The 15,092-nt window shown below is 38.1% G+C and overlaps 1 protein-coding gene across 2 annotated transcripts in view; it reads left to right on the forward strand.

The window, feature by feature from the left end:
• The window catches only part of LOC144435024 (translation initiation factor eIF2 assembly protein-like), a 66,204-nt gene that overhangs the window by 21,073 nt on the left and 30,039 nt on the right, over positions 1–15,092 (forward strand). For both annotated transcript variants that reach the window (XM_078123564.1, XM_078123573.1), the window contains 2 exons: positions 3,001–3,076; positions 13,679–13,801. In XM_078123564.1, the coding sequence (XP_077979690.1) occupies positions 3,001–3,076; positions 13,679–13,801 (199 nt within the window). The remainder of the gene's footprint in view (positions 1–3,000; positions 3,077–13,678; positions 13,802–15,092) is intronic.

Below are 15,092 nucleotides of genomic sequence, written 5' to 3' on the forward strand. Positions count from 1 at the left end.
TGCAGTCTGGTTTTAAAACTTTTAAAAAGCGTTTGCAAACACCTTAAAATGACCCTTTTTCAGTCAGTTCCCTTCGGATTTACTTCGAGAGTTTTCGGGTATTTCCGGTCCCACCTAGACCACAGGATTTTATGACGTCATAAGGAGTAATGGTTAGCACTAAGCCTATGACGAGCGTAGTCACTAGGTGAATAAAACTCAACAGCATTGTGAAAAAATACATTGGTAGTGGTTGTAATAGACATCAGTAAACAAAAACTACAGTCTACATGTCTTATTAACCAACATTTACCGATATTTACTCACACTTTCTGACTAATTGTCAGTGTCTATGGGTATAAATGCTAAAATATTATGTCCCCATATTATGGCAAAATAAATCAAAACGGCTAGACTAGATATACATAAACACTTGTAATGTCGCGTGTTTCACCTTTATTGACTTTTATTTATCTGATTTTTTTATTATTTGCCGACAAGAAGCATTACGATATACCGTCGTGACGCGTTGACGGCATCCTGCGCCGAGGACGGCATATATTTAGCCCAATAGTATTCGCGTCACCTTTTGAACGGCGCATTTAACAACAAAGTTAACATATTTCATCTCGAATAAATATACTAGCTATTTGGCTTGTGAACACAAGTTTACGTCTATTATTTTCGGCCAGGGCTGTCTAGGGCGCAATACTCTAGTCCGAGTCTGAGACCCATGTAAAACCTCAGAAACTCGCATTCGGATCGGACTGAAAAGAAGTACAAGTAGGTCTCATCGACTTGTTGGGGACTCGAATTATTACTTGTTTCTATCACTGTATACAGGTGATTATTATATATCGGTAGGTGGGTAGTGTTGTCAAGTTTTGTACAGTCACCACGGCCGCGGCAGTAAGCTTATACTACTAACTAGGATAGTTCCGCCGATCAAAGCTGAAGCAGTGTATGTACATATGGAATCGGGAGAGCACTTTGTGTCGGGTTGAATTTATCCACGTGTTGATATAATCCATATTTATCAATTAGATATATTGTAAAATTCTTCAAGTCGTACAGAAATAACGCCTCTAACTTCAATACAAACCCTGAGAAATTGGACCGGACGTGGCTAAGTATCTAGTTGCAGGCTTTCTTTCATAACCATGTGCTGGGGTCACGACCTTGATTGCCGACGTCAATATTGTCCAATCATATTTAATATCTTGAACACATCGCGATATTTGATTTGTTGGTTTCCTAAACTGTATACTTCGAATACCATGATTCGTTACAAAATTCTTCTAATGAATATTAAATAGGCTCGTTGTATTACGTGATATCGCAACAAGGGAAACCATACAAGTTTTCTTCCAGACGAGTTGCTAAAGTCATGTAAATGACAACACGAAACTTCCTCAATTCTTTACAATTTTATTGCTGATAATATGGGTAATCTAATAGCTAGTATATTTATTCGAGATAAATGTGTTTACTTTGTTGTTAAATGCGCCGTTCAAAAGGCGACATCAGCGAGTATAGTCCAGTATAGTATTAGTAGGCTAAAATATGCTGTCGACGCCATACATGTCGAAGATATTGTAATGCTTCTCCTCGGCAAATAATTTAAAAAAAAAGACATTACAAGTGTTTATGTATATCTAGTCTAGTCGTTTTGATTTATTTTGCCATAATATGGGGACATAATATTTTAGCATTTATACCCACAGACACTGACAATTAGTCAGAAAGTGTGAGTAAATATCGGTAAATGTTGGTTAATAAGACATGTAGAGTGTAGTTTTTGTTTACTGATGTCTATTACAACCACTACCAATGTATTTTTTCACAATGCTGTTGAGTTTTATTCACCTAGTGACTACGCTCGTCATAGGCTTAGTGCTAACCATTACTCCTTATGACGTCATAAAATCCCGTGGTCTAGGTGGGACCGGAAATACCCGAAAACTCTCGAAGTAAATCCGAAGGGAACTGACTGAAAAAGGGTCATTTTAAGGTGTTTGCAGACGCTTTTTAATAGTTTTAAAACCAGAATGTATTTCACAAAAATGTCGTCTAGCAAATTAGCGATAGTGAATGTGAGCATTTTGAATCACCTTTAATGAGTTATTTGCATAATTAGTGATTCCCATACGGGAGGCATTCAGTTTAAATCTGGTGTGTCGTTTGTTTTTGTTCTGAGTGATCACCACCTTCCCATGGCGATCACACGGGGCAAAAACAAACGATACAAAACGATGGAAATAGAGGTAATTGAAATAAAGCATTTATTTAGCCTCTTTCACCACATCAGATTTTAATCAGATTACAGACATTTGTAGTTTTTTTTAATGGTTAATAAGTTTGGGGTGTCTTGTATCTTTGTGTGTTTGTACTATGATTGAATGACTGACAATTTGATGCTCTGATGCATTTCAGTTAATAAGTTTGGGGTGTCTTGTATCTTTGTGTGTTTGTACTATGATTGAATGACTGACAATTTGATGCTCTGATGCATTTCAGTTAATAAGTTTGGGGTGTCTTGTATCTTTGTGTGTTTGTACTATGATTGAATGACTGACAATTTGATGCTCTGATGCATTTCAGTTAGTAAGTTTGGGGTGTCTTGTATCTTTGTGTGTTTGTACTATGATTGAATGACTGACAATTTGATGCACTGATGCATTTCAGTTAATAAGTTTGGGGTGTCTTGTATCTTTGTGTGTTTGTACTATGATTGAATGACTAACAATTTGATGCTCTGATGCATAATGGTTAATAAGTTTGGGGTGTCTTGTATCTTTGTGTGTTTGTACTATGATTGAATGACTGACAATTTGATGCTCTGATGCATAATGGTTAATAAGTTTGGGGTGTCTTGTATCTTTGTGTGTTTGTACTATGATTGAATGACTGACAATTTGATGCTCTGATGCATTTCAGTTAATAAGTTTGGGGTGTCTTGTATCTTTGTGTGTTTGTACTATGATTGAATGACTGACAATTTGATGCTCTGATGCATTTCAGTTAGTTTTAAGAAAATGGAGAAATATCATTGATGGCATGGAATTTAGAATATTTGTAAAGAACAGAAATATCATAGGTAAGATAAAAGATCTCTTGATTACATACAGCCTTTCTCAGCAATCTGTTACAACTCTACTGACAATGATCACAATCCTTGTATCACTAGTATTATCTATATATATTAACACTATCCATATATTTTGTATTTGCATGTGTCGGAGTATCTCAGAGACAACATACACACCACTTTCCACATATATTGTATTTGTATGTGTCGGAATATCTCAGAGACAGCATACACACCACTATCCACATATATTGTATTTGTATGTGTCGGAATATCTCAGAGACAGCATACACACCACTATCCACATATATTGTATTTGTATGTGTCGGAATATCTCAGAGACAGCATACACACCACTATCCACATATATTGTATTTGTATGTGTCGGAATATCTCAGAGACAGCATACACACCACTATCCACATATATTGTATTTGTATGTGTCGGAATATCTCAGAGACATCAAACACACCACTATCCACATATATTGTATTTGTATGTGTCGGAATATCTCAGAGACAGCATACACACCACTATCCACATATATTGTATTTGTATGTGTCGGAATATCTCAGAGACATCATACACACCACTTTCCACATATATTGTATTTGTATGTGTTGGAATATCTCAGAGACATCATACACACCACTATCCACATATATTGTATTTGTATGTGTCGGAATATCTCAGAGACAGCATACACACCACTATCCACATATATTGTATTTGTATGTGTCGGAATATCTCAGAGACATCATACACACCACTATCCACATATATTGTATTTGTATGTGTCGGAATATCTCAGAGACAGCATACACACCACTATCCACATATATTGTATTTGTGTGTGTCGGAATATCTCAGAGACAGCATACACACCACTATCCACATATATTGTATTTGTATGTGTCGGAATATCTCAGAGACATCATACACACCACTATCCACATATATTGTATTTGTATGTGTCGGAATATCTCAGAGACAGCATACACACCACTATCCACATATATTGTATTTGTATGTGTCGGAATATCTCAGAGACATCATACACACCACTATCCACATATATTGTATTTGTATGTGTCGGAATATCTCAGAGACATCATACACACCACTATCCACATATATTGTATTTGTGTGTGTCGGAATATCTCAGAGACAGCATACACACCACTATCCACATATATTGTATTTGCATGTGTCGGAATATCTCATAGACAGCATACACACCACTATCCACATATATTGTATTTGTGTTTGTAGAAATATCTCAGAGACAGACAATATTGTACCGTATTGACGCGGGTTAGTGCCCTGGGCGAATTTAACCCACCGACACCCTCAACTGGAGGGTACCGTATTTTTGTTGAGGTTAAAATCATGTCTAATATTTACTGTAAATGTTGCAAGCGAATGAAACAGACTGATAAAAAGTTCTGATGATACATAACAGTTCCATGTGTTTAGATGACTGCAAACAACATAATAATTAAAGAGCACAAAAAATGCAACAAATTAAACGTTCTGAATGATTGATATGTCACCACCAAGTAAATTGTAACAATTTCAGAACATAACGTAAATGTAGGCACACATCCACACATCTCAATGAACATGATCACTCAATAAGATTGGCAACCATTGCTATGTACTAGTGTGTTATGGTTCATCCTATTAAGCTTTTTGCTTCTCCAATATTCTGTGTTGACTGTCTCAACAAATTTATAACACTTTCAGAAGGAACCGATATCTCATTTATGCAAATGTTACTGTTTACAAAAGTTGTCAAACACTACATTGGGATTCCAAAACATCTAATGTCATCGCAATGCACATGTTCAAGTGTTCATGCAGTAAACATTTTTTATCAAGGAGATCGAAATATTACGTGAGTAATAAGATCAATACCAAAATACAGTGCCCTATGCATACGAAATAAGCAAGGAAAATGAATACCATGAACTGCTCATATGCACAACACATGCAAATATACAACTTCCATGCAAAACAGGACAAATGCCAGCACAAATGAGTTAATAAGTTAACTTAATTACAAATCAACTGATTCTTTTATTGATTCTTTACTAGTGAATAAAATAATAATAAAATAAATTCCACAGTATTATAAAATGGCTCAAAATTTGAAAAATAATCAAAGGCAACAACCTATACACTACACAGATCTACAACTACACAATCTAAATAATTCACAAAAGTCTCTTGGAAAAACTTTGTAGGTCATGTAAGTCACTGTGGTGACGATCTAAATAACTCAAAGTTACTCAAAGTCTCTTTAAAAAACTTTGTAGGTCTCACTTGTCAACTGTTGGGCAGTCATCGTCAAATCCATCGAAATCTAAGTCACTATCGTTGCCTTCATCATCGAATAGCACACCAACAGCTTCGCCTCCCAACCTCATCAGTGTCGTCTACAGGTATCGTCTCACTGATCAAGTGGTCTTCTGATCTGTCAAGTTTATTTGCAATCTCTGTGTACAGAAAGGAGTTGATGATGACATCACTCAAAACATTGGCCCAGGCTCAACTTACCCAATTGATGACGTGTTGTCTGGTTGCTTGCTTTAAATTGCCATGAACTGTCAAGTTGTCTTCCTGCATGTACTTGGTCCACTCCTTACATATATTGTCCATAAATGGCTTATTGACACTAACATCCATAGGCTGCACTATGGGTGTATAGCCAGCTGGCACAAACACAGTGTCAGTGTCAGCCCTACTCACTGCTTCTGGTACGGGAGCCATCATGTGTTGTCTTGCCCTATCTAAGGTCAACATCCCTCACGGCCCGAACCTACCATTTCTCTCTCTAAAAAAGAAAAAGAAAACAACATGACAACATGAACATGAATGATCAAAACAGAGGAAATAAAAAATAAATACTAGTTGCCCCGGCTCACTGCGTGAATTTACACATTTATTGATTTTGTTTGTTTGTTTTCTTTGCTTTTTAGCACAACTGAACTGGAGGTTCAGTAGTGCTATAGGCATCGCCCCGCGTCTGTCTGTCTGTCTGTGTGTGTGTGTGTGTGTAAACAACTTAAAGTCAAGAACCGCTGAACCGATTGCCATGATTTTTGGTGGGTCCATTACCTTGGGTGTCTAGTTGGTAAGTTGGTATTAGCACAGAGTTCTATGACATACATGTGCATATCCATTTTCGTCGTGATACAATCGGATATGGCTGCCTGGCAGCCATTTTGTTTGCGAATTTTCCCTGTCCAAAGCCATAACTCAGACATGCTTGAACAGATCTCATTCAAAGTTGGTATTAGGACAGTGTTCTTTAAGCATACATGTACATGTGCATATCCATTTTCGTCGTGATACAATCCGATATGGCTGCCTGGCAGCCATTTTGTTGGTGCCTTTTTCATGTCCAAAGCCATACATAACTCAGATATGCTTGAACAGAGTAGTAATATCAAAAACAATCATATGAGGTCAAACAACATTAACCAGGTTTGAAAATGACAACATAAACTGCCAGTTCCTTAAAACCCAATCATAGCGGGGACTATGTCGTTTTCGATGACTTGTTTACTTTCCAACTGATAACCAACAAGATTAATTGTCTGCTACAACTTAGCAAAACAGACAGTCAAACAATTTCTACAGTAATAAAATGTCATTAACACCTAGCGTAGAGAACAAACATTATTGTTGTCTAACCATTTTGTAAGTTAGTTATTTTAATGACACCCTGTAATTACTACTGAAATAAGCACAGCCAAAAACGCTTCAGTCCCGTTTAGTGTTATGCTAAATGAAATTTTCTCAGCAGTATCTCAGTTTTCTAAGAAGAGGTTGTACATGATCAAACTTTTTAGCTTTGCAGACAAGCCGAGCTGCAGCATTTTGTACATGCTGTAGTCTGTCAGTGAGGTGTTTAGGACAACCAGAGAGAAGAGCATTACAATAGTCTAAGCGAGACAGGATGAGTGTGGAGACAAGTGTTTGAGTGGCACTAGAAGTGAGAAAGTGATGAATAGAGCTGATTTGTCTCAGTTGAATGTAGGCGGCCTTGCATGTGCGTTGCACATGCTCGGCCATATTGAGATTGCAATCAAGTGTGACTCCAAGATTTTTACACTTGGACTGAAAAGTATGTCTGAGTTTCCGACATACATGGAAGGAGGAAGAGCAAGTTTAGTGGAAAGTCTAGGAGATGAGATTAGTATGACTTCTGTCTTACATGAAGCTTATTTGCAGTCATCCACATTTTGACGTCAGTAATGCAGTTTTGCATATCTTCAATAGTTTGGTTTATGTTATGTGGATTAGTGTCTTTATAAAGTTGGTTATCATCAGCAAAAGCATGATGATGAATTAAGTGCTTCTTGACAAGATTGAAAAGAGGCTCGGTGTAAAGAACGAATAAGACAGGACCAAGGACTGAACCTTGGGGAACACCAAAGGAGAGGGGTGATGCATTTGACTGGAAACCATTTATCGTGACTATTTGAGTTCTTTCAGAAAGATAAGAGTTAAACCAGGATAGGGCAGATTCTGTGATACCAAAAGTATGTTGAAGTCGTTTAAGGAGAATATTATGATCAATGGTGTCAAATGCAGCCGACAGGTCTAGAATTATGTGAATCATTAGAATTATGTGAATAAATTAAACACGGAGGGTGTCAATCCCGGGTGTCTATCGGCTGAAACTTGAATCTCTCATTATCGACCTGATACACCTGATACTGACACAGTATCTCTGCAAAGGGCACAAACAACTTTGGCGGTATCTCTGCAAAGGGCACAAACAACTTTATCTCTGTAAAGGGGACAAACAACTTTGGCAGTATCTCTGTAAAGGGCACAAACAACTTTGGCAGTATCTCTGCAAAGGGCACAAACAACTTTGGCAGTATCTCTGCAAAGGGCACAAACAACTTTGGCAGTATCTCTGCAAAGGGGACAAACAACTTTGGCGGTATCTCTGCAAAGGGGACAAACAACTTTGGCAGTATCTCTGCACAGGGCACAAACAACTTTGGTGGTATCTCTGCAAAGGGGACAAACAACTTTGGCAGTATCTCTGTAAAGGGCACAAACAACTTTGGCAGTATCTCTGCAAAGGGCACAAACAACTTTGGCGGTATCTCTGCAAAGGGGACAAACAACTTTGGCAGTATCTCTGCAAAGGGCACAAATAACTTTGGCGGTATCTCTGCAAAGGGCACAAACAACTTTGGCGGTATCTCTGCAAAGGGCACAAACAACTTTGGCAGTATCTCTGCAAAGGGGACAAACAACTTTGGTGGTACATATGTCGACATTGCTAATTTTAGATGAATATATTAAGCAAGATGTCAATCATTCTGCTGAAACTTTTTGATTGGTTGTCATCACTATAAAAAACCTCTTTCCACAGACAGAAACGGTAGTTTTCAAACTGAATTCAAAGCAACCAAAAGGCCTTTTTCAGTGCCACTACATATTCCAAAAAGAGAACTACCAAACCATCTCAATACAAGCATTTTACCAAACCATCTCAATACTAGTATTTTACCAAACCATCTCAATACTAGCATTTTACCAAACTTGGAGATGCCTGGACTGATTTTTTTCAAACTTGGTACTGGGGCAACATACAATGGCATACATATGCATGTCAATTTGTTTTATGATACAATCCAATATGGCTGCCTGGCAGCCATTTTGTTTGCGAATTTTCCATGTCCAAAGCCATAACTCAGACATGCTTGAACAGATCTCATTCAAAGTTGGTATTAGGACAGCGTTCTATGACATATATGTGCATATTCATTGTTGTTGTGATACGATCCAATATGGCCACCTAGCAGCAATATTGTTTGCGAATTTTCCATGTCCAAAGCCATAACTCAGACATGCTTGAACAGATCTCATTCAAAGTTGGTATTAGGACAGTGTTCTATGATATACATGTGCATATCCATTTTCATCATGATACGATCCAATTGGCTGCCTGGCAGCCATTTTGTTTGTGAATTTTCCATGTCCAAAGCCATAACTCAGACATGCTTGAACAGATCTCATTCAAAGTTGGTATTAGCACAGTGTTCTATGACATACATGTGCATATCCATTTTCTTCATGATACGATCCAATATGGCTGCCTGGCAGCCATTTTGTTTGCGAATTTTCCATGTCCAAAGCCATAACTCAGACATGCTTGAACAGATCTCATTCAAAGTTGGTATTAGGACAGCGTTCTATGACATATATGTGCATATTCATTGTTGTCGTGATACGATCCAATGTGGCCGCCTAGCAGCAATATTGTTTGTGAATTTTCCATGTCCAAAGTCATAACTCAGACATGCTTAAACAGCTAGATCTCATTCAAAGTTGGTATTAGGACAGTGTTCTATGATATACATGTGCATATCCATTTTCGTTGTGATATAATCCGATATGGCTGCCTGGCAGCGATTTTGTTGGCGCAGTTTTCATGTCCAAAGCCATAACTCGGACATGCTTGAACAGGTCCCCCCCCCGTATCCGACCCATCCTTTATTGTTGAATGGTTTATTCCATCACGTCATCTTGAAGAGTAGGCATGTTCCATGTCCAACGAGGATACACAACATGAGCAGGCATGTTCCATGTCCAACGAGCAGTCACAACATATCTAAGTCTGTTTGATTGAGGTTCACAAGTGTTGTTGCATGATCAGAGTAGTGATATCAAGAAAATGACAACATAAACTGCCAGTTCCTTGAACCCCAATCATAGCGGGGAGTATGTCATGACTTGTTATTTGTAGGAATATCTCAGAGACATCATACACACTACAACCCACATAGTGTATTTGTATTTGTAGGTATATCTCAGACATCATACACACCATAACCCACAAAGTAAGATAATGAGATGCGCTGATGCTGCACTCGACATTTTTATTGCTCCCGTGTTCTTTGTATTTTGATGTGTTTTAATGCTAGTTGTTGGTTCTGCTTAGCAGCCACCTACTCATGAATGTTTGGTGACCAGTATACATCATCTAAGAAGTTCTGTATCGCTGTCTCCGTCTAGCTGTCTTGGATTTTTCGTGTTGTCTTTACCGCTTTTCTGCCAGGCTACCATTACTTGAGTCATGCCTTCATTAGCATACAGTGCTGCCACCTTGATGAACATTGGAAAGTATGTTGTCAACAATACTTCATTATTAAGAGTGAATGGTAACACATGGAACAGACTGAAATAACTTAATATATGCACAACTCTAAATACTAAAAGGGGTTGCACAGCTGGCAGATTTAAGCCACATCCTATCAAAACTATTCTTACACCATATCATCTGTTCAACCATCAAAGACCTGCCAATTATCAGCTTAGTAAGAGAATTGACAACCTTGCGACAACTGCTGGTATCAACAAAGATAACTTGATTATTCCTGATAGGATTGACTCCGTTAAATCCATCATAGAATATCGTCCAAAACCATCATCTTATGATCGTCGTCAGGTAAATACGGATAACTTGATCAACATTATTAGGTCGTCATCTTATGATCAGTGTAAAAATCTTTCTATGGGATTGTGGAATGCCAGGTCTATCAATAACAAAATTGCTACTGTGTGCGGACATATCCTCGAAAGTCAGACTGATGTATTTGTGGTGACTGAAACTTGGATAGCCAAGTCAAATAAATGTGCTCAGCCCTCTCTGGATATAAAGTACATCAGAATCCCAGGTCAGCTAGGAAAGGGGGTGGTGTAGCAGCCATCACAAGTAAACACCTCAAAGTCAAATCAGACACTTCCTCTACTACCTTCCGATCCTTCGAACACTTGGATGTTTACATCACTCTTCCGCGTGATCTTGTTCATCTCGTCGTAGTCTACCGTCCACCACCATCTCGGAAAAAATGGCTTGAACGTGACGATCTTTTTGACTGAGTTTGCAACGTTCATGGCGAGCATTGTGATTTCACCAGGTCGTTTGATTTTATTAGGTGACTTCAACTTCCATGTGGAGGACAAAACCAGCAATGACGCTCGGAAATTCATGGACTTGATAGAAAGCCCCGGCCTGAAACAGCATGTACAGGGCCCTACTCATGAACGGGGACATACACTGGATTTAGTAATTACCCGTATACATGAACCATGCTATGGAATTTCAGCTTGAGGACTTTCTGCCATGGGACCACAGTTTAATCAGTTTTGTTACCGATTTATCGCGTCCGTGTGTGCCCTCTATTGAGTGCACTTCTAGGAGCATTTCATCGGTTAGTGCAGGTGACCTCAGTCAGGCCATTCACAGCATTCAAAAGACCAAGCTACCGGATTGTGCTACAGTGGATGAATTGGCTGAGCGCTTGCATGAGGACATGTCATCCGTATTGTCCACTGTTGCTCCAGGCAAGGTGAAAATGTTCCGTAACAAACCACGCGCCCCCTGGTATGATGACACTCTGCGTGATGCAAAACGTGATCTTCGGAGACTCGAAAGGCGATGGAGAAACAATCCACTTGAGGGGAATAGATTGAAATTTACAGCAAAACGTACGGATTATAATAGACTCTGCAATGAGGCACTTGCATCGCATCACAGGACTCGTATTGAAACAGCTGATCAGACTGAACTATTTAGCATCATTGACGATTTAATAGGTGAAAAGAAATCGTCCGCTTCAATTTTACCTATTCATGACGACAAAGCTAAATTGGCTCAGTCATTCTCGGATTTCTTTTCAAGTAAAATCTCTAAGCTTCGGAAAAAATTCTCAAGTTCTTTGGCCTTAGAAATTATTGAAGCAATGAACTCGAAATCCTGTGCACTAGACCCTATTCCGACGAAACTATTGAAACTGTGCCTTCCTGATGTGATACAAGATCTAGTCAAAATCGTGAACACTTCATTTTACTCGAGTACAGTTCCTAAATTTTACAAGCAAGCTTTAGTTCGGCCTTTATTGAAAAAAGGCCAGTCTCGACTCTAATGTTTTATCTAATTATAGACCCGTTTCTAACCTTTTATTTGAGCATAAATTCCTGGAAAGAGTTGTTTTAATTCAATTAGATCAGTATTTTAGTCAGTTTTTATTGTATTCTAGATTCCAATTGGCTTATAGAAAACATCACAGTACAGAAAGTGCCTTACTAAGAGTCCAAAATGATATTTTACGTGCACTTGATGATCATAAAGAAGTCATTCTTTCATTACTGGATTTGACCGCAGCATTTGATACTATTGATCATAAGCTATTGTTGTATCGGTTGGAACATAGGTTCGGCATTAAGGGCAAGGCACTCACTTGGTTTGAATCATACTTGTGTGATAGAACTCAGACTGTGAGCATTGATGGTATGTTATAAGAACCAAGTGACCTTGTTTGTGTTGTTCTACAGGGGAGTGGGCTCGGCCCAAGACTGTTCACACTCTATGCGGCACCGTTAGAGGACATAATCATCAAACACGCGCTGGATTTAATGTTATTCGCCGATGACACTCAATTGTATATGACATGTGAGCGTGCCATCGATTCATCATTTGCAGTTGAATGTTGTATTGATGATATTCGTCAATGGATGATTAAAAATCGGTTGGTTTTGAATGATGCCAAAACAGAAGTGATCCACATTCGTTCAAAGTTCAAGAAAACTGTCGATCTGTCATCTATTAGAGTAGGAACCACTGATGTTAGCACGTCTAATTTCGTGAGCTATCTTGGTGCCTATTTGAATCATCGTGCAGATATGAGTACGCACGTTTTGAAAATATGTCAAGCTGCGTCATTTGCTCTTCACAGAATTGGCCGAATTAGAAATATTTTAGATCGCACAAACACTGAAAGACTCGTGCACGCTTTTGTAACATCACGTCTTGATTACTGCAACAGCTTGCTGTTTGGTAATGAAGACAAGCACCTCTTAAAACTCCAATTGCTCCAAAATTCTGCTGCATGTCTTGTCACACGCACAAAAATGCATGAGCACATCACGCCAGTAAGGCGGGACCTTCACTGGCTGCCTATCCACGCTAGAATTGAATTCAAAATTCTTTTCTTTGTCTATAAAATCTTACACAATCAAGCACCCACCTATCTTTCTGATCTGATCACAGTTCGCATTCCAAAACGGTTGACACGCTCAGCGTCCGCACCCATTTTGTAGCCTGTGGACTGGGAACAGAAGCACTTTGGCTATCGCTCTTTCTCTAATGCAGCTCCCACTTTATGGAATGTTTTACCGACAGAAATTAGAGTGTCACTGCACCATCTGTCGTTTCCTTTTAAAACATCTCTTAAAACGCACCTTATCCAAAAGCACTATGGATAAATCATAGAAATGTTGTCCATATCATTTTTATCATTTTACATTAGTTGAGCTGGTCTTACTTTTATCATTGTATTCGAGCTGGTCTTACTTTTACTTTTATCATTGTATTCGAGCTGGGTTACTTTTATCATTGTATTTTTAAATCATTTGTTATATATTTTATTGTGAAGCGGTTTGTTATTGTTTTGATGGAAGTCGCTATAGAAAAATAAAGTATTATTATTATTATTATTATTATAGTGTATTTGTATTTGTAGGTATATCTCAGACATCAAACACAACAATACCCACATAGTGTATTTGTATTTGTAGGAATATCTCAGAGACATCATACAAACCACTACCCACATATACATAAAATGAAAGAGGAAATCCAAGAAGAAATTGAACACTTCTTCCAAGAGACTATACAGCAGAAATTTCCTGATGATAACTGTGAGTATCAGTAAAACTATTGGTATCATGGACACTGTAGTCATTTGGATAGATAGTTTTCTATTTTATTAGCAAATATTAGGGCCTTCATTTTAGCCCCAAGTGGAACAGACCACAGGGAGCTATTATATTGGGTTCTGTCTGTGCATCCACCCATGCTGCATCCTAATTTCAACACACGCACAAAAATGCATGAGCACATCACGCCAGTAAGGCGGGACCTTCACTGGCTGCCTATCCACGCTAGAATTGAATTCAAAATTCTTTTCTTTGTCTATAAAATCTTACACAATCAAGCACCCACCTATCTTGTACAAAGGTAGCATACTATATGTGACATATGCACGCCACTGTGTTTTGCAATCAAACTTATTATGGCCAAATGGCAGCAATATATGTGACATATGCACGCCACTGTGTTCTGCAATCAAACTTATTATGGCCAAATGGCAGCGATATATGTGACATATGCACGCCACTGTGTTTTGCAATCAAACTAATTATGGCCAAATGGCAGCAATATATGTGACATATGCACGCCACTGTGTTTTGCAATCAAACTAATTATGGCCAAATGGCAGCAATATATGTGACATATGCACGCCACTGTGTTTTGCAATCAAACTAATTATGGCCAAATGGCAGCAATATATGTGACATATGCACGCCACTGTGTTTTGCAATCAAACTTATTATGGCCAAATGGCAGCAATATATGTGACATATGCACGCCACTGTGTTTTGCAATCAAACTTATTATGGCCAAATGGCAGCAATATATCTTACAGTTGCTTCATAACTGTAATAGTTAGAGACACCAAGCTAGGGGCTACACCCATATTATCATATTGCTTTCTTCTACGACCTTGTCTTTTGACCCTGAAAGTCATTGTCAAGGCCAAATAGCAAAATTTGGTTTATCTTCATAGATTTGTGAGTGAAATATTTGATGATCCTGACTTTGATTTTTACTATGTGAGACACGTTTACAATGTATGCAAATCACTTCAATTTTTACTATGTGAGACACATTTACAATGTATGCAAATCACTTCAATTTTTACTATGTGAGACACGTTTACAATGTATGCAAATCACTTCAATTTTTACTATGTGAGACACATTTACAATGTATGCAAATCACTTTGATTTTTACTATGTGAGACACATTTACAATGTATGCAAATCACTTCAATTTTTACTATGTGAGACACATTTACAATGTATGCAAATCACTTCAATTTTTACTATGTGAGACACGTTTACAATGTATGCAAATCACTTTGATTTT

Source organism: Glandiceps talaboti, chromosome 1 (assembly GCF_964340395.1).
Source record: "Glandiceps talaboti chromosome 1, keGlaTala1.1, whole genome shotgun sequence".
NCBI lineage: Eukaryota > Metazoa > Hemichordata > Enteropneusta > Spengelidae > Glandiceps > Glandiceps talaboti.